The 26,430-nt window shown below is 41.6% G+C and overlaps 1 protein-coding gene across 8 annotated transcripts in view; it reads left to right on the top strand.

Annotated features, from left to right (window-relative positions):
- The window catches only part of kirrel3b (kirre like nephrin family adhesion molecule 3b), a 183,960-nt gene that overhangs the window by 146,687 nt on the left and 10,843 nt on the right, over positions 1–26,430 (top strand). For all 8 annotated transcript variants that reach the window (XM_033631553.2, XM_033631551.2, XM_033631554.2 and 5 more), the window contains 5 exons: positions 4,999–5,104; positions 13,500–13,648; positions 13,829–13,956; positions 14,443–14,569; positions 23,748–23,848. In XM_033631553.2, coding sequence (XP_033487444.1) covers positions 4,999–5,104; positions 13,500–13,648; positions 13,829–13,956; positions 14,443–14,569; positions 23,748–23,848 — 611 coding nt within the window. The remainder of the gene's footprint in view (positions 1–4,998; positions 5,105–13,499; positions 13,649–13,828; positions 13,957–14,442; positions 14,570–23,747; positions 23,849–26,430) is intronic.

Raw genomic sequence — 26,430 nt, 5'->3', positions numbered from 1 at the left:
TGCTTGTCTAAGTTCAATTTGCCTTCCTAAAATTTAATACTTAGAAATGATATCAAAGCATACAGTCTTGTGAATGTGTTGACAATCATATCAGCTTCGCCTTAATTACCACTAAGAAATTATGAGTTGACAGGTAGCTGCTATCGACTACAGAGATAATGCCTTGCAAATATTTCCCTGACATTTTGTGTGCTGGCTCTGTGTTGAAGATTAGATTCATACTGATGCTCTGATGTGACTCTCAGTAAGGCAGCAAAAGTAAATGTCCCCAGATGGTTGTGTATTCCCTGAAACTGTGGATACTGAGCGTTTACGCTCTCTGAATAAAGGCTGGGATTTTCCATCGCATGTCTCCTTGTGTGCAAGTCCCAATATTTAGAATTAATAGTCTAATTTATTTTCCTTCCCAGAGCTTTCTAATTGACCGTATTAGTGAGATAATATTAATGGCAACAAAAGTAATTAAAATCTTCTCAGTCTGTGTGCCCCTTCTCAACATTTCGTATTCCGCTCACCTCTAAGCCTAGGTACCCTTTTTCACTCTCCGCTCCATCCTTATAGAAATCCAAATGAGAGTAATCTAAACACAACCCGGCACACTGCTCCACAGCTTAAACCAGCCTAAAATCCCATGCATTTCACTACAGTATTTTCTTTTATCATCACTTTAATGCTCATGATTTACATCCACCTCAGCATTTTCATTCCCACAGAAGTTCATACAGAGTTATCTGACCAAGGGTTGGACAAATTAGCATCTAAATACAGTATGTACTGGTGATGTTGCCAAAATGAGAGGGATTTAGAGCCAACAGAGGTGATTCAGAACCCTGGATAGACTGCTGACTTCGGTTGTCCATACCAGTCCATTAGCAGACTGTAATTATTTGATAGCGGAGGGGTGGCTACCCCCTGATGCTGTTTTCTCCAGCAGCATGACTTAACTTGCATTATGCCCTTTACTCTTTAATCACTAAACTCCGCTACCTCCCGGCATAAAACCACTGCGGTGAAATATGATTCTGATGCCACAGTTTCATGTCCCGCTGAATCCACACAACTTAAAATATTCCTCAAATATAGTCCAGCTGCATATCTGCACAGCATTGCCCCACATAGAAGCCCGCTTTCAAACACGTAGTGGGAAATGAATGCGCCGGGGACGAGCAAAGCCAAGGTTCTCCGTGTGTTTGCATTGCAAACAAGCTGAGCCATGTGGGGGGAAAATGAATGCCATTTGTTGAGACTAATTAATAAAGAACATGCAGATGTGCAATTGGGGAGGATTTGTTTTTGGTAGCAGCTACATGCTCTCCCTGCTTAATCAAGCAGATAATGGCAAATTCATCTGAAGGCAGATGACAGAATTAGAAACTGAGAGGAAAAGAGTGTAAGGATAAGGGTGCATGAGTTGTTTTTTTAACATTAGATGAATCTCTTATTATGTTGCAATGCTGACGCCACACGTCCAGTGTCCTGAAGATCTCTCTGATGCTCTAAACAAAGCTTTGACTACCATCCTTTGATTTGATCACTTAAGCTGCTGTTTGAAAAGCAGAACATCTGCCTTCATTAGACTGAGTAAATTCCTCACTGTTCCACGGTTGAATATCTCATGATCAATATGCTGGACCTCAGGTTCTCAGTCAGTCTGTTCTCCCCTCAAGTATTCCACTCAGCCAACCATATGACAGTGTGCCCATATTGCTAAGGCTATAAGCCACAAGCGGATGGCCCACAAACAGCTTCCCCATCCTTCAGAGGCAGCCGACATTCCTGGAGTTTGAGGCTGGTCCTACTGGAGAACAGCTGTCTACAGTGACCCGGAGAGATTGGAAATTGAGCTTTAAGAAAGGGAAAAAACAATTTATGTTGGCACTATCTCCAGGAAATAGAGAGAAGTTGGAAGATTGTTCCAAAAACACCATCTGGTCTCCACTTTGAACTAACCGATCAAAAGCTGTCGGCCAACCACAACACCCCCCCCATTCATCCTGTTGTTTTCACTGGAGCTCCGATCAGTCCTACTATCCCCATTTCCCTCTATTCATCCATCCCTCCTCCTCTCGGTCCCTCGCTACTACTCTCTTGACGAATCAGAGGAATTAACAATCTTGCATATTGATGCGCTGTTGCGTGATGCCTCAGATGCACTCGCTCAGCAGCTCATGCATTTATACATCAAAGTGGCAAATGGACTTCTTTATTAAGTAGATGTCAAATCTGAAGGGTCAAAGGTGAGAGAAACGACAGTCCCAGTTTTACACACAAGGCCTTTGCTGGCAGACTTTTGACAGCTGTTGCTCCCAGGGCTGTCTTTGCTTGTGGTTCTTCGGGGAGATACAACTATCCAACAAATTGCTCATCTGACTTAGAAATAGATGTAAAGTCGTCATGACATTACCCCTCGCTGAGCGAGACTGAGGTCTTTTTTAAGGGATGGTCGTTTTTTACGCCTCAGTCATTTGAAAAGAGCAATAATTAGTAGCCGGATTGACAGTAACGAGCACTTGTGTTCTTAGAAGTCTTTTGGCGGGAAGACCAGAGAAAAAAATTGGCATGATTGAAAAGTACAGTGTAGGAACACCTTTAGTGAAGACAGCTTGTGAATTAGCTTCTACAATTAGCTTTCACGCACACACTGTGTCTATTAGCACAGGCACCACCTCCAGACTTCCATCCCTCTCTTCTTATGTCTGCTTCTCTCTGTACTCTCCAGCTTTTTTAGCTGGATTTTATTACCAGCTCCACCAATACCACATCTGTCATTTTGCCCCTGAGGTTCCCTCTGCCCATATTTTTGTCCGTGCAATTAACCGCTTGCGATGCTGAAAACACCTACTGGGCAGCTAACACTGCTGCTCAAGGCATGGATAGGTTTCCTGTTTTATTATAACACACACCCACATGCCCTTTCATATGCACACAAGCCCCCTCTTAAACATGTGCCTACACATGCAAATACAGACACACACAGATGGCTGCTCGGTACCTGGAGAGACTAGCTGGTTCACTGCGGCCTTCAGTCTTCCAGGATCCACAGTGTTGTTGTTTTCTTTACTGGCCTGGGGAGAACTGGCACAGGTGGAGCTCACGGATTTGAAAGTGGCAGGGTGGTTGGTGGGGGTTGGAGGGGGGCAACTGTCTGGGAGGGAAATAAGGCTCCTGATGGGGAATTTGGTGTGTGCGAGCAGGGAGGAATACGGCACCTGGACCACCCCCCTCTCTAGGGCTTTGTGGCAGCTGAGCCAGCCCAGAGCATCTGCACAGCCACAGGGTAAAAAGCAGTTTTCCTACACTTCATGCCCACACACACAGAGAATCTCTCTCCATAACTATACACAGGGTTGTTTGGCTTCATTACAGTGGTGTTTGTGTGCTTCTTTTAATTCTGTATGAATCTCTGTGCCCACCACTGCTATTCATCCAAATCCAAACACAGTCCCTAGTTAGTACATTAGTATTATTGAACACAGAGCACATAGACTAAGTACACCTTTGAAACAGATGGCTGCATCGGCATCAAACCCAGAACCAGCTCTCTCCCTATGTGACTAATCTGCTGTCCATGATGCTTTACCAGTATGCCACTGGTGCTGCAAATGGCACACGGCTGTGGAGCTGTGGTGGTTTAGTCTGAGATAGTGGCACCACAGAAAACAGTTTGTCCTCTCAGTGTTAGTCAATGAAAATACTACAGGCTGTTTTACATGCATGTCCTGAATATGACATGAGACAAGTGTATTAGCCATTAGTGTGCAAACATTTTTAACATTAAAATAAGATGGAAAAATGCACGGCCATGAAGCACCATGTGCTGGACAACATTTAGTTTCCCTGACAGCGAACTCACAGTGACACAATGTGAATTGTTCTAACAGGGAACACTCCATCCATCTGATTCTTCATTAACATTAGAAATACATAAAAAAAAAACAACTGATGGTGAGCTGTAGGTCTGTTTGATCAGTTTCCCCCATCTGCATTTAAAGCTCTCAACAATATAAACCCAGCCTCCTTTTAGAAACACGGACACATAGCTTCACCTACTTGAAATTCATTCTCTGAGTCTGTTGGGTAAATAGCTGTTTGTTTCACATGGGACGGGATTGATATGGAAATTAACACGTATCTTCAAAAAGAATCCCACCTTTGTCAATTAGGATAAATTAAGTTGTTTATTAGATTTGCATAATCTGTATGCTTGTTATTCTAAGAACTGTTTTAATTGTACTGTATCACCGAGGTTGTTCGTTGTTTTAATTGCGGGGAATTGCACTATGGACTATTCACTGTTTTCAAATTGCCGTTTACTGAAACTCATTATCAAGTCAAGTTTGCCTTTGATTCGCTCCTTATAACGTCGCTAATGAATATATGAGGATAAAAATAGCATATTCTTTCCCACACCTGTGAAATACACTACAGTGTTGTTTAGCAGCTGGGCCTAGACCTCCTAGGTGGGTGGCAAGAAGATAACAAATAGGGCATCAAATTATTCAAGAGTAATTGCCTATTATTTGGGAGAAAATGCTGCCACAAACTGTGATAAGTTGTCACAACTGTTCTAAATGCTGCCACAGTGTGTTGTAAGATAATACGAATAAAGGGACTTTTTACCTTGTGGTTTTAAGTGGAGCATATTTACCTGCAATACTGTACGTGTGGTGCAGCTACATAAAAGGCTGCCAAATCAGTTTTAGGTCACAAAAAAAAAACATTTGGAAAATGTAGGTCCTCTGCATAAAACTGAGGATTTATTTAGCATGTCTGTGTTTTTCTTTTGAGGTTGCACATTTTCTAAACTATTCATAAGGTATCTATTTTGCCCGCTCTGCAAAATGTGTACTAATTTTCTTTCGGAGACTTATTTAGCCCGGGAAAAAGTCAACAACATGGTGTTTGTTGCTCACATACAGTTCACTACAGGGTGTTTGAGGAGGCTGCCAGTTTGTAATTGGTTGTCTTTGTGTCTCTATGTTTTGTTTTGTGTTTTAGATCTCCCACTTGTCAATCTCTCAGTGGAGCCTCAGCCCGTTCTGGAAGGAAACCTTGTGAAGTTCCACTGCTCTGCAAAGGCCAACCCGCCTGTCACACTCTACAGGTGAGATCAGAAAAAGAAGCGTTTTGACTGCACATACGCAAAAACCCTGTAATGTAAACCAGGAAGAAAAAGTTGGTACAATTAACTTTAAATGAGGTTTTCTCTAATCAATATTGCTGGTAGATAATGCGTGTTCACATTAAGCCAGATTTAACAAGTCATTATTGAAAGCATTAATCATTGCCAGACATCTTCTTATGATGCCATGACACCATTACATCTGCCCACACTTTGAAATGAAGAGTAGAAAAACAGTGTTACACTGTCATACTGAATAATGAAAATACACCTCAGGAAAATCATTTGGGATAGCTTGTCATGTTCCACTGGGCTGCAGCAAAGCAATACAGGACTTTGTTGCATAGCTGCTTGCTTTGTGGTCATATCATCTCCCTTGAACATTAAATGTCCATCAGTGTGTTGGAGGAAAGCTGGAAACATAATGCGCATGACGTCTGATGAAGCTGTCAAGATTACAGCTTTTCTGAGATTGGGTTGTGCTCCACAGTATACAGAGGGAAGGAGGCAGGTTTACCCCCGGGGGTCTGCTGGTGTTTTTATGTGTGTGTGTGTGTGTGTGTGTGTGTGTGTGTGTGTGTGTGTTGTACAGTAGTGGTTGAATATGGCAGACACTGCAAACTGCAAGTTTGAATTCAAGCTCATGCAGTTATCATTTTACTGTATGGTATTTTTTATAATTTAACACCATGTACTAACAGGAAGTGAGCATCTGACCATTGCGTCACATTACGTTACATCAGATGCTCCCTGTCCCACTGAATCCATTAAATATCATGCAAACAAACCACTTACCTATCAGCTGTGTGCTCAGAGACATAACCGCTGAAAAGATGGCTAAGCACATACCTCCTCATTATTCATATTCACAACAATACTAGGTGGCACGGTGATGCAGTGGTTGGCATTTTTGCCTCACAGGGGGGGTTCAAACTCAAGGTGGGGGACCCTTCTTTGCGGAGTTTGCATGTTCTCCCCATGTCAGTGTGGGTTTCCTCCAGGTACTCCAGCTTCCTCCCACAGTCCAAAGACATGCAGGTTAATTGGTGACACTAAATTGTCCGTAGGTGTGAATGTGAGCGTGAATGGTTGTATGTCTCTATGTGTGAGCCCTGTGATAGTCTGGTGACCTGTCCAGGGTTTATGCTGCCTCTCGCCAAACATCAGCTGGGATAGGCTTCATAAAGATAACTCCTCATCCTCATTTTAACCCTGTAAATCAGCTATTCCTCAGCCATTGTGGCACTTTCAACATGAGTGGAAGGACTAAAATACAAACGGGGTGCCCGACAAAAGTTAAGCTCAAACGACACCCGGCGCCGTGCTGCGTCGCTCACAGGCAGTTAGGACATTCCAACAGAGAACAATGCAATCAAACTGGTTTAGTTACTGACACTCACTTGCATCACATCCAGTTAGGACACAGTGAAATTTACTCAAATGTCCCAAAGATGGGATTTTACAAGAAAAGATCCATTGTGAGAAGGGATAGAAACAAAGATCTTCACTTTTTCATAAGACATCATTCATCTTACCCGACCAAAATTCCAAAACTGACTCAGAGAAAGATTACAGCATGACTCAAGAAGACAATTTACTGCAGTCAACAAAGCAGAGTTAACTAAGGAGGCAACAGACAAACTCCAGAGACAAAAGATACTTTATTCTGGTTAAAAAAATAAAACACATTAATTCATTCATTTTCTGTAACTGCATGCTGGTGCTGTCACTGAGTGAGAAGCGGGGTACACCCTGGACAGTTCCCCAGACTATCACAGGTCTGACACATAGAGACAGACAACCATTCACACTCACATTCACACCTGTTCACACTGACTGAGAGATCAGTCATTCTATCCCTGTTTAGTCTGGTTAGTTGTTACTTTATTTTCAGTACATTTACTAATAGTTTTGATAACAGTTTCATTTCAGTTTTACTTTGAAGTGCAGCAGCAAAGAATATAAAAAACTACTGAGATATTTCAATGCTGTCTGAGTCCATTGTGCAAATAAAACACCTTTGCACCTTTCATAATAGTACATCAACAGATGGCTGCCCATTTCATGCTTCAGCTAACCCCACAGATTTTTTACTGTACATAAAGGTATCCAACAACACCTGGGATTATATTCAATAAAAGGGTTTTTTTATCGCCAAAGGATAACATTTGTTAAAAGCATTTTTTTCCCTACAGTATCACTGCTTAACACCTACATAAATAGTACCTACATTGGCTCCACATTGGCACTGTACATAAATGTTGCTCTGCAGAAGCATTCAACATGTACACAAGTCTTTTATTTTCTGGGCTTGTATTACAAAATATGTAATAATCCAAATCAAGTTCATCCAAAAAAAGAAAGAGAAAAAGGCAATAAAATAACCTCATAAATGTTGTAGAAAAAAACCCACCAGCATCTCACTGCAGCAGTTTTATTAACCCTAATATATTCTGTTCCAAAACTGTGTAAAGCTGCATTCCTCTCACCCATTTCCTGCTTATTAAAGCTTATTGATAGGCACATTCTCAGTTGCACTTGTTAAAATCAATTTAGTTTTGTTTTTTTTTACATCTGTAATTGTGATGAAACAACAGAATGGACAGTAATTATTCTCATGAAGTCTTGCATGGCCCGCTAGAAGTATAACACTCAAGTGATTTGTCAAGAGATGGTTTTCTGTGTGGGAGGTTTTAAAAACCTGGCGAAAAATAAATGGAATGAAATCGATAGCAAAGGGAATTGGCCGGCTCTGAATCTTGTAATGGTACTGGGAAATGAAATGGATGTACAACACACTCACAGGTGGCAAAACAGAGATGTAGCCTTTTTGATGGATTCTGCCCTTTGAGAAAGAAAAGGAGGAGAGAGGGCAGCGATATTGTGGAAAACAAGGTTTGTATTTGATTGTGTAGGTGCACAGCATAGACAGGACGTCTATTGCACCTGCAAAGGGATTTCACCTCTATTGTTACGAGACTGGATCAATGCTAGAATCAGACTTCTCCCCGGGGTATCAGGAGCTAAGATGCAATGGCAGTTGAGATGACTTTTTCTTTTAGTCTGACAAAATGCGGAGTGAAAAAAAGGTTGGAGGTTGAAGCTAAAAGAGAATAAAACTGCCAATTTCCCACTCTCCAATTTATTTTTCCCTTCTTGCTTTCTCTCTTTCACTTTCTCTCGGCTGCCTCGCTCTCTGTCATCAACACAATCCATTGTAGGATTGAATAATATCCACACAGACTAATAACTTTTGATACTTCAAGGTTATGCTCTCCACCAGTTCCCCGGTTTCATAGTCGCCCATTTAGATTTATCTGCAATTTATACAAGCGCTTCAGGACTCCCCTGCACCATTGGAGTTCAAGACATGGTAGACTGGGGATTTTTGGGCCTCATAATGCTTGCCTGAGAGGCTTTGACTCGGGAGAGCCCCCCACAAATTCCCCCTCTATAGAGCAATATCACACAGAAGAGCAGGAAGCTGGTCAAGCAGTGTGGGGCCATTTTTCAGTGCTAATACATTCTGTCTCCCCCAGATCAGATACGGCACAAGGACAGAGTAGTTCTTAGACGGATGGCCTCTTTTCCATCCCCGAGAGAGCCATCCATTCCCAATGTGCACTGCGCCACTTTGCCATCCTCGAATTCAATGGACACTTGAGACACAGACCCAGGATAGCGGGGGCACCAGTCAAAGGCTTGGCGCTTTCTGCTGCCTACAACCCCTTGTGATTGCCATCCCAGTTCAGTAAATCTGACTTTAAACGTGAAAATGGAAATAAGATATATTTCTACAGATACCTGAACTTTTGCCAGAACACAGCTCAAGGGGAGAGTAAAGAGGGAGGAAGTCAGAGGACAGGAGAGGAGTTGGCGTGGAGGCGGGGGTTGGAGGAGAAGATGAAAGTGGTGCTGAGTGTGAATGAGGTAAGAGTAATGGGCATGCGTTTCAGTCTGCACTCGGGGAATCAACACTCTCTAAGAGGGAAAGACGAGTGGATCGGAACATCTTCATTACTGTTTATAATAGGAGGAGGGCTAACTGGCATACATCACAATCACTCAACCACCCTCTGATGAAGACACAGAGGGTTTTCTCAGATCCAAACAAGAACCCACCAGAGAGAAGAGAAAGAATAACAAACAAAGCAAATCAGGTCCCTTGTCTGCACATACAGCTATGCACAGAGCGACAAAAAACAAAAAAAAACACCCATTGCATGGCACTGCAGCAGACAGTATTCCAATCCTCCCCATACTTATGTTCTCAGTGTTGTTGTTGCCGCTGCTGTGGATTGTTTGTTTACTTCTGACTGACACTAAAATCACCATAACTCAAACCACATGACCAAACGCAAACCTTGAAGGTAACTAATTGAAAAATGCCACTGGTTTTGGACAAGACTGCCAGCATTCTTATGCCTACTCTCGCAGCAGCCACTTAAAATGTGTGAAAGAAAATCATCTTATCTTATAGTGTTACTTATTTTAAAAAAGAAAAAAATGCAAGTGCCTAGGTGCAACACCTAAAATGTAATCAGCTCAGTAATTCACAGCACAATTGCAAAATTGTAGATTAAAGTGCACCATCTCTGCAAACATACAAATCAATGCGACAATAGCAAGTTGGAAATTACCTTGAAAAGTTCGGACTAAACATTTAAAGTCTGTAACACTGCTTAAAAGTTAAGGAAAGGAGATCCAAGAGGTCTGAAAGAAAGTCCTTGAATAACCCCAAAAGTTGGTTTTTCCTGTCTTTTTTAGGCTTCTCCCAACTCTCTGGAGCAATCCCGGCTTTCCTTTAGGTTTAATGGCGTAGTCTACATGACACGTCTTTCTTTTTAAATAGCACACACATATAAGTGTCTACCTATACTTAATCCTTGGCAGAACATAAGGTGGCTCTGTAATTTATGTCCATGTCAACATGACAGCAAGCTATAACTAAACCTGCATATTTATTTTATATTCCCCTGAGATTTCAGCAGTCATCACTTTCAATATGCATGTAAGGGAGAATGGAATGGCGCTGCACTGTGCTGTGCTTAACCATGCTGATAATAACTGTGGGGCCTGATTTACTGTGGGTCTTGATGCTGATGGCACAGATACCTGCCTAATTTAATTGTTACTGTTTTATTGCCTTAATCACATTCAGCGAATACAAAACTCTCCCCCTCTTTCACGTCTCCTTCATCCTCTGCTTCCATTAACGGCAGACCTGTTTATGTGTATAACAGCATTAGCTCATAGACCCGTATGCCCGCAAAAACACACACCTTTTATGCACATGTGCTTGCAGACACACACACAGACACTCAAGCGTACAGGATTCACACCCTTTGTCTGAATCAAATCCCCGAATAGGATACAGCAGTGTAAAGTGAGTCAGCTATTGAGTAAGCTCGCACCGGCCCTTCTAACCTCCCAAAGGGAATGCAGGTGTTTGTGTTACCGTGGACCAGCTATGTTTAGACATGAGTCTTGGACATGGCCCAGCACACCAGCAGAGCTGCCATGCTCCCTGCGGACGAAGCCATTCTGTCTCTGCTCCCTCTAACACCGTCAAGGGCTCCCAAACCTGGCAGCCGCAACCTCCAGTCGGGAGCAGCCGGCTGCCCAAACATCTGTCCCTATTACAACTCCTTCAGTATGAGCTGGTAAAGTGTAGGTGGAATTCTGATACATATGCATCATCACTGTTGTCATCGTCATAGTGGTCATGTTTGTCAGAGCATGCTCTCCTAAGGGCTCATACACGTGCTGTGTTTTTGTGCCCTCAAATCTGTTGTTGTCAATGTGACGCCGTTGCTTTTGCAAGTATTCCCATAAGCCTGTTTTTCAGGCCCTGAGATAAACAAACTTCAACTTTTGGAATGCAGCACTGTGTATCGTGACGAGAAGCAACCAATCACAGTCGCCAAATATTTTTTTCTATCTTCTGTAAATATCAGTTAACGATAATTATGGAGGAGAAGCTCATTATTTTAATGCTAGTCTACCCGGAGCTTTACATTTGTACCACAGACAATATTTTAGACCTACACAATTAAAAACCAACTCCTGGAGAAAGATCAGCTCTAAACTCAGGATTTCTAGAAAGTGCACTGTGATACAATGCCAGTTGAGTTGCTTAGTTAGCAATGTGAGGTGCAACCTGCCTCCACGCCATTGACAGCTAGCACAGAGTAGGCACAAAAGTAGCACCTAGTGCCGGACCTCATGTTTTCCAGGTGGTAAAAGACGCAGTATGTGTCCCAGCTCTAAAGGTCCCTTTAGCAGCCGTTCCATCAACCCAGTCTCACTCCGAAGTTGTCAAAATCCGGCACTCGGGCAGCAACTTCCGGTGTCAGACACTGACAAAAAAAGCCATATTTTCAGGTAAGCATGATATACAGCGTCCAGCAGCATCAAGGGGAAACGCGGCAGGACAAGAATGAAAGTTAAGGTTGCGAACGTCCAAGTAGGGTGGATGAGAGCGGTGGTGGATGGGTCCAACAGCTACTGATTTTCACCTGGGTGGTTGGTGTTCGCTTCCCGTAACCGTGTTCTTTTTTCCTAAACCCAACCACGTGTGTGTTGGCAAAGCCTACCAAATGCAAACAGAACATTTCTTGTGAAAACGGAAGTGTATTTTGAAGAAGGACAATGCATGTAGCGGGCTGAAGTTGACATGGCGTCCCAGAGCGTCAACAACCAACACACCCAGGGTACCTTGCGTGTTGCATGTGGAAGTGGAAAGTCCACGACCGAACGTCAATATGTGACGAGGGATTGTTTTGTCAGCTGCTGATTCCAAGAACAAGAAAGGTGTGAAAACCCGTGTGAAATTCGCCACCAGTGTCACTGGTATCACCATCTTCATCTTTTTTGTTGTCATCACTGTCGTCATCAGCATCATCACTCTTATCATGGTCCTCATCATCATTATCATTGTTGTCATTATACTAATCATCGTCATTATTGTCTGCACATGATTACTGCAAACGTCACCAGTAATTAATACCATCATCCTCATCATGATCGTCTTTATCATCATCGTCATTTGAACAGCAGCAGAAACATTCATAATGATATTCATATTCACAGACACACTGCTACAATCGACAGTCATCTTCATTAACATAATGCTGTTCACATCCCTTTAATCTTTCAGTATGTAGCATACACAGGATTTCCTGTGCTAATATATTGGGGATATGATATTGAGACATTGCAGATGTAGAGTGTGTATATATTACTCTGTCTTGAGGCTATTTGGGTTATGCATCTGTTCATGCTCGCTGACACACACACAGACACTATATGAGAACTACTACGAGTTATGTAAAAGGGCAGACGGGCCAAAACACCATGCTGCCCTATTTTCAGCATTTTTGGAAACACAGGTGTTGTAGAGCTCTCGGCTGTATCCTTGTCACACAAGAACACAACTCTGAAAAGATCTACCGCCGGAAAAGAAAAGCACAAAACAATCCCATGAAGCCCAATTAGAATTCTGCTTCACTTCACTTACTGATTGAATGAGGTAATCTGTTCTCATTTAAATGATAGCATTTCAGTCGAGCATGGGGCCAGCTTAGTCATGGAAAACAAATGAGTTCCCTATCCCGTGAAAACTGCTCTCAGTACTGGCAGGAATATAAAATGGAGACAGGCACCGGTTCCGTTGTCATTGTTTTCATTTGCCACATCAGCATGCAGTCACATCTCTATTGTGGAGGATGGCAGCGTTTAGATGCGTGATGCATTGTGTGTCCCACAGCACCGTCTAAATTTTCCAAAGAGACCCGACACATCCACAGATGCCTTCGCTTCACTTTTATAAATGGGCCTTGTCTGTTGTAGCAGCAGAGAGCCATCCAGACCATGCAGAGCAAGACACCGCTGCTCGTGACTTCATAAAAGTCTCACCTAAACACGTAGGGAGTGTCTGTATCGCTGTCACACGAGCTATCACTCACACACACAAACAGATGTTCTTTATGTGATCCCGTGTCAATTTATTAACATCAGCTGTTGTGTGTAATACAGTACACGTCAACCAGCGTCTTCATAGGTGGGGGCAATACCCATTTGTCATTCTGTGATTTGTTTTTCTTAGCTGGCACTCTGTGCTGCTCTCTCCCCCTCTGCCTGGCGTAATGAGGAACGTGCTGTCTGCTCCGAGTCACCGGGGAGCTTGTCACAGCATGGAGGGCTGCCACAAAAATATGCTGAAGCCAGCACAGAAAAACCTGCCCCAGAATGATGATTTATTCACACAAAAGAATGCTATTGACATAAGGAGGTGTGAAAACCTGTCTTAATGCCTTTTCCCCTTTTCCTTCATTTTCCCATCTCTCCTCTCTCTGCCTTCTAATCCTCTCACCAGGTGGGCCAAAGGAGGGAGCATAATCAAGGAGGTCTCTGGAGACACGTATGAGGTTATCGTGGACCACTCCTTCTTTACCGAACCTGTTTCCTGCGAGGTTACCAACCCTCTTGGCAGCACCAACATCAGCCGCAATGTTGACGTCTATTGTGAGTGGCTCTTTATGCAATACCGCATGCCTTTCAATAATGCCAGCAACGTGATAATACGCGGTTATGGATTTTTACTGCCTTGTATATTCTGACACTGAGCTCCAAGAGCTGGTGCTGCCACAGCTGATGCTTGATTATGGATGTATCATCGACAGTAAATGATGTTTATTTCAACAGTTGGGCCTCGCATGGCTGCAGAGCCTCAGTCCTTGCAGGTGGACCTTGGATCTGACGCCGTGTTCAACTGTGCCTGGACAGGAAATCCCTCTCTTACCATAGTGTGGATGAAGAGGGGATCTGGAGTGGTGAGTGTATTGATTTGCACTGCCAACAAGTATGTTTTACATTCATTCACATGCTGTGGCTTAGAATAGATTCAAAGCTGCTTTTCTCTGATGAAGCTTTTGAGACTCTCTATGATGTGAGCACCTCCGTGGCCCATATGGAGTGTCTATCATGTGTTTTGAAATGTCCATTAAACCTAAGAATTCAAGGCCATTACAGTCCCGGCCTTTTGGTGACCTGCTCTCACATGAGATTTGTTGATTTGATCTACAAATTCAGACTCATTCCACCTTTGCTTTTGTCAACATCAAAGGCCAAAGCCAACCCCTTTACTCCACTGAGCCCAGACCCTAAATTGGATTTTAATAATTGAGGAGAGGTGCCCTTTAAGGTATTAAATGGTGCCTTTCATTCTTTCCTATAACACTACTGTGCTGCTAGCTCAAATGCAAAGGTGCCTTTGCTGTCACTGCATTTGATCATCTTTGACATTATTTTTGCTGCAGGTTCTTAGCAATGAGAACCTCCTGACACTGAAATCCGTGAGACAAGAAGATGCTGGGAAATATGTTTGCCGCGCAGTGGTCCCGCGTGTAGGAGCGGGGGAGAAGGAGGTTTCTCTCACTGTCAATGGTAAGCTCTATTATTGATATGTTTTTCACACAGACAGGTTCAGATGCACACCCACAAAGTTGTCAAATGCATTCACATACAAGTGTGAATCTTGAGGTCTGGGGTCAACGGTGGCAAAAAGAAAGCAATTTGTCACAGGAGTCAGTCTTCTGCATCCTCTGTGGTTTACAAAAGCCTTCCATCTATAAAACTTCCAACAGAATATGCAGCTTTATTTCTCGTCTGTATTTCTATTTTTTTCAGTATGGCAGTTTCTTGGAGACACGGTTCATTTTCCTAGGCAGACATAGTCACAAAACACAAGCCATCACACACACACACACACAGCACAAGGATGTGGCACATAGCGTGCCCATGCAAATTAATTTTCCCTGACAAAGGTAATGTGATAAAACAGAGGCGTTTCATCAGCTGTCATCATTGTGAAGCCTTTAAGTAGAGAAAGCAATAAATATAGACTTAGTCTTTTCAAGATATGGTCACACATTTCATGAACAGGTGAAATGTACTTAAATGCTAATTATATTCTGCATGAGTCACAGGGAAGCTGCCTTTTCTGAGGCACTGACTGACTAATGAATACCAGCCTTGGTGGGAGACCTGGCAACTCTCAAACAAATGACTTCATTATCAGTGCTTGATATTCAGGGAGCATGCTTCGGTGTGGCAGAGGTTCTCAGTCGTGGGATTTACATGTCTCTTATTTTCCCCGTGTCCATCTGAAAGAGGCGTTGGCCAAAAAGCCAAAAAAAAAAAAAAAAAAAAAGGAAAAGAAACCAGGCATGGGTTTTGAGAAGCTGGCAAGATGATGTTGAGTTAATGCTGACAGTGTATCATTGTACATTTCGAAAGCTAACAAAAGAGTTTGCCTGTAAGCAACGCTGGTGCTGATTTGGGGATGAAGATACATCAAGTAGCAAACAGTGTGTATAAAGATTTTCTTTTCAAAAGCCAGACGTTAGCTTTGCATATCAGAGAGAATGGGATACCAGTATTCCCTCCAGCACAAGATCAGAACCATGACTTTCTATGAACTGCAATGAGCCCCCTCCTTCTCAGCCAGGAATTCAGTTGAAATCAAGGCAGAAGAGGCGTATAAGGGAAAAAATCATGACTAATTCTATTGTCTCTCGTTCCGTTGCAACCTATACTGGCATCCTTTCTGCAGCCTTAATATGTAAACAGAATACATAACATCCAGTGTACCACTTTAGTTTGATGCATCTTTTCTGCCCATGTAACTATATGGAGAACGTGTTGTTCGCAAAAACGACGCCGTGAGAGAAAGAAGACGGATTGTTTTAATAAAGATTATAACACAACTCAGAGCACACTGGGAAACATACAACAAAAGCTGAAATGGCATGTTTATTTAGTCTCTGCAGACTTCATTCAAGCAAGTTTTGGATGTCTTCTAGTCTTTCTTTTTTCATTTGCTTATATTCCTCCTGTCTTCTCTTGCGTCTTGCACCTCCCTGCCTGAATTGGTATTTGACATTCAAGAGCCGCCTTCCTGTTTTACCCTTCTGAATAATTGAAATTCATCTCTTTTTTCCAAACCACATGAGGAATCTTGAGTCATTTCCTACCCCGATCCTTGAGGCGAATCAGATTGTCAAAGTTGTGAAAGTGCAAACACTGCGGTTGAAGTGGTGGCGTGTTGGGGGAGGTTCATTGATTGCCCTATGCTACTGTCTCAACTGCAGATGTATGTGGGCGCTGCCTATCACTCATCAGCCTATAAACCCAACATCACTGATAGTCTGCAGGTCTCAATGAATACTAACATAATAGATGAGCTAGCTTTTGGGGAGGACAACTGTGATGCAGTAAATATCGGGCAATGCCGTGCATCTTCAGAGCATTTACTATGCGGCGGTGTCTGCTGCACATTTAAATGTTTCTTCGCTGTTTGTTTTCCCTGCAGTTATCCCTCAACTCCTTAATGCCATCATTTAAATTACATGTGTTTATAATTTGTCATTCCCTCTGTCTCTCCCTTCTCTGCCGTTGTGTGTCACCGGCTCCCACTGTGGCATACCACATAGACATGAGGATTCCTGCTTTCCCTGGGGAAGAATGTAATTTAATTATAATCAAACAGCTAGCAGGGGAGGCAGTTTGTGTTTAAGTCACTAATGGATACATATTGCTTACTCCAGTCAAACATTTTCAAAATGGAAAAAGCTCCTCAGCATTTCATATGCGGCCGTCAAGTGGCTACATGTATGAAAGAGGGCTGTGCACGTCCATGCGTGTGATTATTTATATAGCATACAATATATATGCATGGCTTTTACCACAGTCCTGCAGAAGTTGGAATTGAGAGAAGTTATCTGACATGCTTCAAAGGATTTAGCCTGTGTACACTTAAGGACCATATATTCATGCAATACATATTAATTAATATATCCACAAGCGTGAGTAGCTTTGTACGACCGTTTGTGTTGGGCAAAGCGATATGTTTAATGACACACATACAGTTCTTGGGCAGCCTAGGGAGAGAAAGCCCATTACCACAGTAAGGGAGAGGGAGGGCCAGAGAATCCCTCAATATCCCACAGAGCACTAGGTTGTTATAGATCTTTTTACTTTTTTTTTTCTTTTTGCTGTTTCTCTTTCTAGACAGCTTTTATGTGCCTGCTTAATTAGCATTCCAGCCGTCTTTAAACTGGCAATGACACCGTATAAGAAAGAAAAGTGCAAATTAATGAAGGAGAAAACTGCGTTTAAAATGCAGCACATTTTATCTGACCAGCTAAATTTCAGCATAGTAAGATGTGATCTGCAAGACTTCCTGGAAGACTTTGAACTCACTTTCTCCCATTTGCATGTACCTGTCACAAGCACTGTGTCTATTCAGCTCACACACACTCATTTTTTTACGTGTGGAAAAATATCTTTAATTTATTCCCTCACTATGTTTAAAAAGCTACATGTGGGGTTTTCTAACAGGATGGCTCATATTGGAATTTAAGTGCAGGCTTATAAGGTTTTTTGGACCACAACAGCTCTGAGGTCAGCAGCTCCAAGGTGTCCTCTGTCTGTTCAGGGAGGGCATAATGGTTGAGAAATCCGTCTTGGTACATTCACTGAAGTGGAAAGGAAGGCTAGAAATAAACAACCAGCACATTAGAGGTCACTTCACACTGCTAATAATCAATGAGCTTACCTTGGATCCTTATCTGGTCAAATAGTTAAGAAATCACATGACAGCTAGAATTTCATCACAGGCTCATAAAAAAAGAGAATATACCTGTTAACTAAATAAGTAACCACAGGCTATGAATGAATGTTAGCACAATTTTCAAAGAGAGACATGAAATGTAATTGAATAACCACATCAACACATTGTAAACACTTGGTAGCAGCCTATTGAAACTGCTATCTTGTCAGTGTGCTTTCTTCTGAGCTCATTTTCCTTTATGATATTGTTGTGTCTGTGCATGTTCTCATGTCTAGCATCATGAATTTGCTGCTGAGAACAAGTCAGATCCTTTATAATGCCTTATCAGACAGTCTCGTCTTCATTCTTGACATGTTTCCCCTCTGAGATCCAATTCCTTAAAATGTTGAACACAAGTGTTGACATTGCACTGGCTGATCATTCAAGACTACCGTTACTGTTTACTAAAATTGATAGCTGTGAGCATAATGCAAGGAAGAGAAGTGGAACTATAATTCTGTATACTGTTTTTGAGGCAGATCCAGACATTATTGCCCTTCACAAGTAGCAAATTTGGATAAAGCACTAGTTGTGGCTGGGGACCAAAATGCTTAGTGTTTCTGACCTGTGCCATCTGTACAGAGTTATTACTGTAAATGTATTTCACAGTGTGAAATGATGACAGCATGACTCACACTGCATGCAGGAAAGAAGATGGGGAGAAAATACAGCTTGGTCCCTGTTGTAAAGATGTATCGAGCCAAAGCAAGGCAAATGTGGCAAGGCTGTCAGAACATTCGGGGGTATGAGAGTGTGCATTATTGCAGAAGTTAAACATGATGGCTGCCTCTGCTGACCAATTAAGGATAAAGATGAAATTATTTGTGATTGCGGCTCCACATCCACTCCGACCTACTACTGTTAATGCATAGCATAGTTGAACTAATAGCAGTAATAACAATACACTCACTCTTACTAACCAATCTGTGTACACAGCCCAGAATGACTGGAGTGTGTGAAATAACCGAGACTCAAAGTACAGGGGTTAATAGTCAGAATCATCATTGGTGCGATGCTCCTTTGGAAATTATGTATCTGCTATTTGTGGACACATAATTTTAGCTACGTATTTACATTTCGAGTATGAAATTGGGGACCTACTCTGCTTATTTTACTTGTGCTTGTATTTAAGATTTCTACTAGAAGATGCTGTAATGGTCAAAAACAACATTATTGTTGTCATGCTGTGTGTGCAAAACACCTGTAATTACCCTCCATCTGAGAAGCTTCATTTTAGTCATTTTCTGTTAAAGCCCCCCTCTCAAGAAAGCCCAGTCTGCTCTGATTGGTCAGCATTTCCAGGTCTTCTGCACGCTCATTGTCTCTGCAATGTCATCACACCTGAATTACTGAAGTATAGTGGCACTTGCTACCATGAAAAATCCCCAATGAAAGTTTTTAAACACAACCAGACTTGTTCCAGCAGGAAAATGATCCAGCAAATTAACAACAATAGCAGCCAAGATTATATGTTTCCCTGATATTTGCATGTAGCTACATGTAGCAGTGTACCTGCAACCAGGGAATGTTGTGTATAGCGGCACTTTCTCCCATTAAAATTCACAGATAGAAGCTTCTGAACACAACCAGATCGGGGAGAAATGTAAAACACTAGCGACCAAGTTTACATGTTTCCCTGATGTTAGCATGTAGCTACATGTAGCAGTGTACCTGCAACCAGGGAATGTTGTGTATAGTGGCACTTTCTCCCATTAAAATTCACAGATAGAAGCTTCTGAACACAACCAGATCGGGGAGAAATGTAAAACACTAGCGACCAAGTTTACATGTTTCCCTGACATTAGCATGTAGCTACATGTAGCAGTGTACCTGCAACCGGAGAATGTTGTGTATAGCCACACTTTTTCCCATTAGAATTCACCAATAAAAGCTTCTAAACACAGCCAGATCAGGGAGAAATGTACAACACTGGCAACCAAGTTTACGTGTTTCTCTGATGTTAGCATGTAGCTACATGTAGCAGTGTATGTTCAATGTAAACACTTTCAGTAGCATGCCTGCAGCAGATGACTGTATAAAGAAACCCGTCACAAACTGTCATCAGCTTGAAGGCAAAAAGTAAAAAAGAAGAAGAAAAAAAATGCTGAAAACAGAGTAGAGCCGTCTGAAGTCTGTTAAACTATTCAAAAATATAAAAAAAATATATCAATCTCTGCTTGGCAGCTTTGACAGGATCTACTCTCCATGGATTTCTCCCTGAGGAAAATGTGGCCACCAGTGACCGTACCAGACATTTTTCTTTTGTTTCAGTTGCCCTGTAGCTGTTTTATGTTCTCTTTTATCACAAAGGTAAACAGAAAAATCAAAAGAGCAGCGCTGAGGTAGCGAGGAAATGTCAAGCTTTTGTTCAAAGCCGATGCCACGGTTTTGGAAGGAAATGTGAGCCCCGGCCTTTTGACACCCACACCGATATTGTGTAATCAGATTGCAATGTCCACTCCAGAGTTAACACCTCCTCAAATGAATGAGTGAGACATTGCTCCCAGCGTTTTGATTACCTCCCTTGCTGCTAACATTGATGTTGTAGTGCCACCCACCTCTCTGCTACCAATGTGTTTGTGCTCTGATCACATAGTCTGAGTAGCAAACACGTACTCACACACACAGGCATACAGGCACGTACTTTAAACCCAGGCTGAGCCAGTGAGATAAAGCTATCTAATTATATTCCTCATTTGCAGCTCTGATCCATAGAATAGATCCTCCCCAGCCACTACCACCGGCCTTTAGCAGCCTGCAAGCAATCGATCTCGTCGTGTACAGACAGTCGTAGTTCATACAAATCACATACTTACATTTCATCTCCCAATCACAGGTTAATACATGCACGTAAAAATGTCCTTATGTGAACTATAGCACATGCATGCTGTACTTGTACTGTCACTACATGTTGACAGACCAGTGAAAGAAGGGGAACAGCTTTTAATATTTTTTTTCTTAAATTGTCTGCAGCATTGATTCTGCAGGGGTAGCAGCCTTCCAGCATCCTCCAGTAGCATACCAAGACGCCATCTGGCAAAGTCTCATTAAAATGCTAATTCATTTTAATAAGAGACAGGTAATAAACTGCAATTATGTATCGTCAGAGAGATGGCAGAGAGCGGGAGTTTGAGGGAAGTTGGCGGAGAAGCGAGTTGTCTCACTAATCAAGAAGCTGCCTCACTTGCCACCCCCTCAAACCCACATTCTTAGCCTTAACCATCACAAGAGACATGCTTAATGTTTGATTTTAACAGCTTTGTTAAAGGCCTTTTTACCATTAAAAAAAATAAAAACATTTCCCTGTGTTATTTTTGTGGGAACATGTCTTTAGAAAACCAGCTTTTAAATCTATAGAAATAACGGTGGATGAGAGGGATAATGTCACTTTGTTCGTGTGTTATGTTTAATTGAATTTTCTCACAATAAGTCTGGAGGGCTCAGAGGAAATTTTACCAGAACACTTAAATCAGGATGTGGTCATCTTGTAAACAAACTCAAGGCTACTGATTGAAGCCCATGTGATTTTTTTCAGACATGATTGATTATGTCAGGCTGGGTGTGGTTGGGTATCTGTCTTGTGCAGTTTCCACTGACTTCCAAAACGACTTATATGACCAGCCCCAAAACTACATATTGCCTTTCTAATGATCACAGTTTTAAACACATTCTTACTGTAGCATCATAAAACTGTTACAGTTCCTCCCTTAAACTATGTGGTTAGGTTTAGGCAACAAAACTACTTGATTCAGTTTAGGAAAAAAACATAAATAACTACTTTTGTCACTACTGTCACATACGCTAGCGTAGCATGCTGCACATAGCTACTATGCAAGGTTGTTGTTCAAGAAGTCAACGTGACTTTCGGATGTGAACACTGGTCTCCTGGGTAAAAGTCCTGTGCTTGTTTGACCCATCCACCACCCCTCTCGCCCACCCTGTAAGGCCTTCTTAGGCATTTGTACATTACGAGGACTTTGTCTGTTTATATGCTGCGTCCAACACATTCTCATCCCAAGTCCTCACATATTGCCGCTTTGTCAGTGAAATTTTGCGCCTACATATTACGTGCTAGGTATCCTTCTGCGTCTGATGTTGACATTGCAGGACAGGACATCAACAAAAGCACATGGTTAGGTTAAGAAAAAGACATTAGGGTTTGGCTCTACATTCATATGGGAAGCAAACACTGTGCTCCTTGGTGAAAGTCCAGGGTTTCTTGAACCAATCCACCTCCCCTTCCATCCATCCTAAAGGGACTTTCCAGCTCCTGAATTTCAGTTGTTACTAGCAGCATTTACAATTGACACTGCCCAGCCGCCTATCATACCAACGCATTATGAAGTGACACCATCCATCCACGTATCATAGTGCCGTGACTAGTGCCATCAGTTCGACTGGTGGCATATCATGCCGCCATGAAAAGTAGATTCAGAATGAGAACAGGATGGCTACATCACGTCACTTCCTCCTCTGCTCCTGTAGGAATCACTACAGCCGCTTGAGAGCACCGCCTTGCATGCTCCACCCGTGTGGTCATTTTTTCGGTGAGCGCGGACTGTCTTGTGAATAGGCCCATATCTTGAGTCTTTGAGCGACTGTTGGAAAAGCCATTCAAGCGCAAAGAAAAAATCATAAACATCAACACTGCACATCAGAATTGTGCAGTTAAATACAAACAGCAAACAACACCTAAACGCAAGAAAACATGATGAGAAAAAATACTGAAAGAGAAAATAAGCTGAACAAAAACACGATTCATTCTCATGTAGTTTGAATCAGCAAGATTACCAGCTGTCTTCATTACACTCTTGGCGAACTGCTACACAACTTTTCTTGGAATTACCTTATGTAAAATAAAAAATATGCTTGGATCATATACAGAATTTCTCCACAGTGTTTTTCTAGCACTGTAATTGAATGTATTTAAATATAAGATTAAGGTAAATGGAAACTATTGCCTCTGTACTTGGCTCCTCTGAAATTCCACTTACAGTGGGCTCTTTGAGACCAAAGGGAAAATACACTTGAAAGACAGAACTGGGTCATGTGTGACATCTTGTCTTCATATTAGTGCTGTCACCTGGTGTGAACAGCCTCCAGACCAGATGGCAAGCAGACCAGTCGTTTAGGCTGAGCTGCCCTTGTCAGGCAAGATCTTGTAGCCTGACCAAGGTTTAACACATGCTGGCTCCAAGTCCTTTACCTGCAACTCGTGTTGATTGAACAAACCCTGTAATTATAACAAAGCCATTCCATTTAATCAAAATTATCATCTAAGAAACATAAAGCTCACACAAACATTGTATAGAGGTTATAGGAGGCGTAATTACAGTGTCTTGCTGGATGTTGTCTTTGATTTTTTTTTTTTTTTTTTTTGAGTGTTTATAGAGAGCTGTGGCTCAATGTTCAGTGGTTTATTTTTTTTTTCTTTTTGCGAAACTATTGGTTCAGGGGTCAAATTTGCTGCAAGCAAATTGATTGAGGTTATACACTGCGACAAGTGTGTTATCTCCGCACAATGGCATTTTTTTCTCTTTCCATCTGTGTAGTGCTGATTACGCTCGAAAGAACTGCTGTAGCACTCTCCACCGACGTTTATCTCCATGGGAGAAATCAAGCCAGCCATAAATCAACAATTTCTTGATCCAGAATGAGGTCTAGGCCCCCACTCATGCCCTTCATTCAGTCCTGCCGTGTCCTTGGGTAGATTGTACCGAGGGATGAGGCATGTTCATATCACGCTGCAACACAATCTTCCCCATGAGTCCCAAATTACTGAACACTTCAGGTGTTACTGTGTGGAACAGGACAGCAGTTAGGGTATAATGTGCCACAAAAACTCCATTGGGCAGAATTGTCATATGACCTGAGACTGAAAATGAATTTAATTATTCATGTTTCAATTTCTGGAACTCATCTTCAAACTTTTTTTATGGTACTTTTTTCCAGGCCCGCCGACTATCTCCAGTACACAGACTCAGCAAGCTTTACACGGAGAAAAAGGACAAATCAAATGTTTCATTCGGAGTACACCTCCTCCAGACCGCATTGTAAGTACACTTGACTATTTCTGTAATTTTATTTTTATTATTATCTGTTTTCACCTTCACCTTCATGTGTAGATATTTTATGGATCTATGGTGCTTGAACGATGCAGATTAGACTGAATAATGACCACTCTTTAATATCTGTGTCTGAAATACAATGCTTGACTGAGCTATTGACATAATGCCCGACTGCACTATTGATTTGTTAACTACATATAGGCAGCATACATGAGTAAAGATAAGTTGAAGTATTTTACAGCATTAGCTCCATCATTTTTGTTCATATGAAAAGGTAGGCATGAAAAAAATACACTCATGTTCTGTTAGCAGTGATCCCATTAAGATTTATGGACCTCATATAAACAGCGTACTCTCTGAGCTCACATTGTGCTTATTATTAATTTGTATGCGTGTGTATGTGTGTCTGTGTGTGTGTGCATATGCATGTGGTTAATTGCCATACTTTGTCATCAAATGTGTGTTTTTATTATGTTGGTGTCCAGCATTAACTAGCAACATAATTAATATCAGGTTTATTTGAGAGGGGCTCATGCGGAGGCCGGGCTGCTGGGTCTGAAATGTTTATTCTGGATTCCAAATTGTTTATTTAAGTAACAGTGCAGCATTCCTTTCTTTTGCTTTATGTCTACAGAAATTACAGATGTGAAACCTGAGATGTGGTTACAGCAAGTTAAAGGTCCAGTGTGTAGAATTTAGGATGATATACTGTATATAGGCAGAAATTAAGTATAACATAATAATATTTTATTTAGTGTATAATCATCTGAAAATAAGAACTCTTGTGTTTTTGTTACCATAGAATGAGACGTTTATATGTACATAGGAGCTGGACCTCGACCATGGAGTTCACCATGTTGCACTGCCATGCTTCTACAGTAGCCCAAAATGGACAAACCAAACACTGGGTCTTGATGGGCCATTCGCGTTTTTGCATCAACGACTGTAGTGAGCAGCCCCTCTGGACCTCTGCAGACTATTCGGCTCTCAATTAAAACCTCTTGAACAATAAACACTGTCAGAATTCTAACAGGAAGTTTTAGCTGGTTGCAATTTGCAATGCTTACTGTTAGAGACCATTTATTCCCACACACTGCACATGGCTTTAAAACACAACATCCTTTATTCTTAGACCCAGATAAAGAAGAACTCCACAAAAATATTCTGTAAAAAAAAAGGGCAAGGAAAGCTCTTCACATTAGTCATTTTGTATCTGAGAAGTCAATTAACAGCATTCTTGAAACACGCCAAAATTTGTAACACTTTAACACTGTATTTCACAACTCTATTTAGCCACCTGTCCATTACTGCAAGCTTGAAGTTGAATGTGTTGTTTATCCCCTGAGTATCAATTTGTCTTTCTCGCTTCTTACCCAGTGTAATGAATTTCCTTGTTTGTTCATTTAAAATCAGCAAAAACTAACAATGTAATTCTCACTATAGCCTTGAACAAAAGCAGCCACTAAATGGCTCGTGCTACATTACCATAGCACTGCATAAATAAGCCTAGTATATGCAAATATCTATTGTTTTCCTGCGTACCCCTCATCCACATCACTCGAAGTGGCAATGCCACTTCACATTAGTCCATCATGTGTCACATCCATCACTTCCTTTTACCTATTATGCCCTGCAAAAATCTCAAACCCCCTCAGTTTTTTGACATTTTGTTTTGCTAGTATTTCAAAACACATTAATTCAAAATATTCTGTTTGAGTTGCTGTCTGTCAGAGAGACACCAAATGTTAATTGATTTGAAATGAATTTTAATACAACAACGGTGTCATTTGAAAACATGTTAACATTTTTTTAATATTTATTTAACACATACAAAATTAGCATCCAATGCAATGCATGTACCCATTTGACATCACAATTCACAGTAAGAGAAATTTTCTTCTAACAATTCAGAACCTTAAGGAACTGAATCATTAATGAAATTAAAAGTTTTGTTATTGTTTTTAAGGTGTAATCTTTTTTCTTTCTGAAGAACATTTTAAGCTCATCCTTCTTTTGCCATCATAATAATTTACCATATTCAAATACACTGTATCTCCTGCCCTACAGTACCTACTTATATTTCTCTAATTCAAAGCCATCACTGCTCTACAAATGGTTGTTTAGAGTCTCCCAGCAGCCCACTCCAAAGAGCGCTGTAATTCAAACCCAGCAGTGAGAGGAGATCTGCCTACAGTACAAGCAATTTGCAATTATCCATTAGACATCAGCTCAAAGAATGCTGAAGATGCCAGGGATATCAGTGAGTTGGCAGATTGTCAAATGAGATGAACAGCAGCAAACAGCCAGAAAAAAAACCACAACATTTTAAAGATAACACAGTGTCTTTACTTTAACATCAGATTCATTCCACTCTGATACTTCCCTTAATCATTAAACTACTAATTAAGCACAATGAGCCGATGTCTGCTCAGTGACCAGTATCTCACCTTATACCTATGCCTTTATTACTGCAGAGCACTAAGTTCATCTATTCATGGTCATTGTGTGTTTCCATGGAGATGTGTGGGCTACCGTTGGCAACACAAAGCTGTCTGACAGAGTGCAAG

Source organism: Epinephelus lanceolatus, chromosome 4 (assembly GCF_041903045.1).
Source record: "Epinephelus lanceolatus isolate andai-2023 chromosome 4, ASM4190304v1, whole genome shotgun sequence".
Classification (NCBI taxonomy): Eukaryota; Metazoa; Chordata; class Actinopteri; order Perciformes; family Serranidae; genus Epinephelus; species Epinephelus lanceolatus.
Note: the sequence above shows the minus strand (reverse complement) of the source record. Positions and strands in the feature narration are given on the sequence as shown.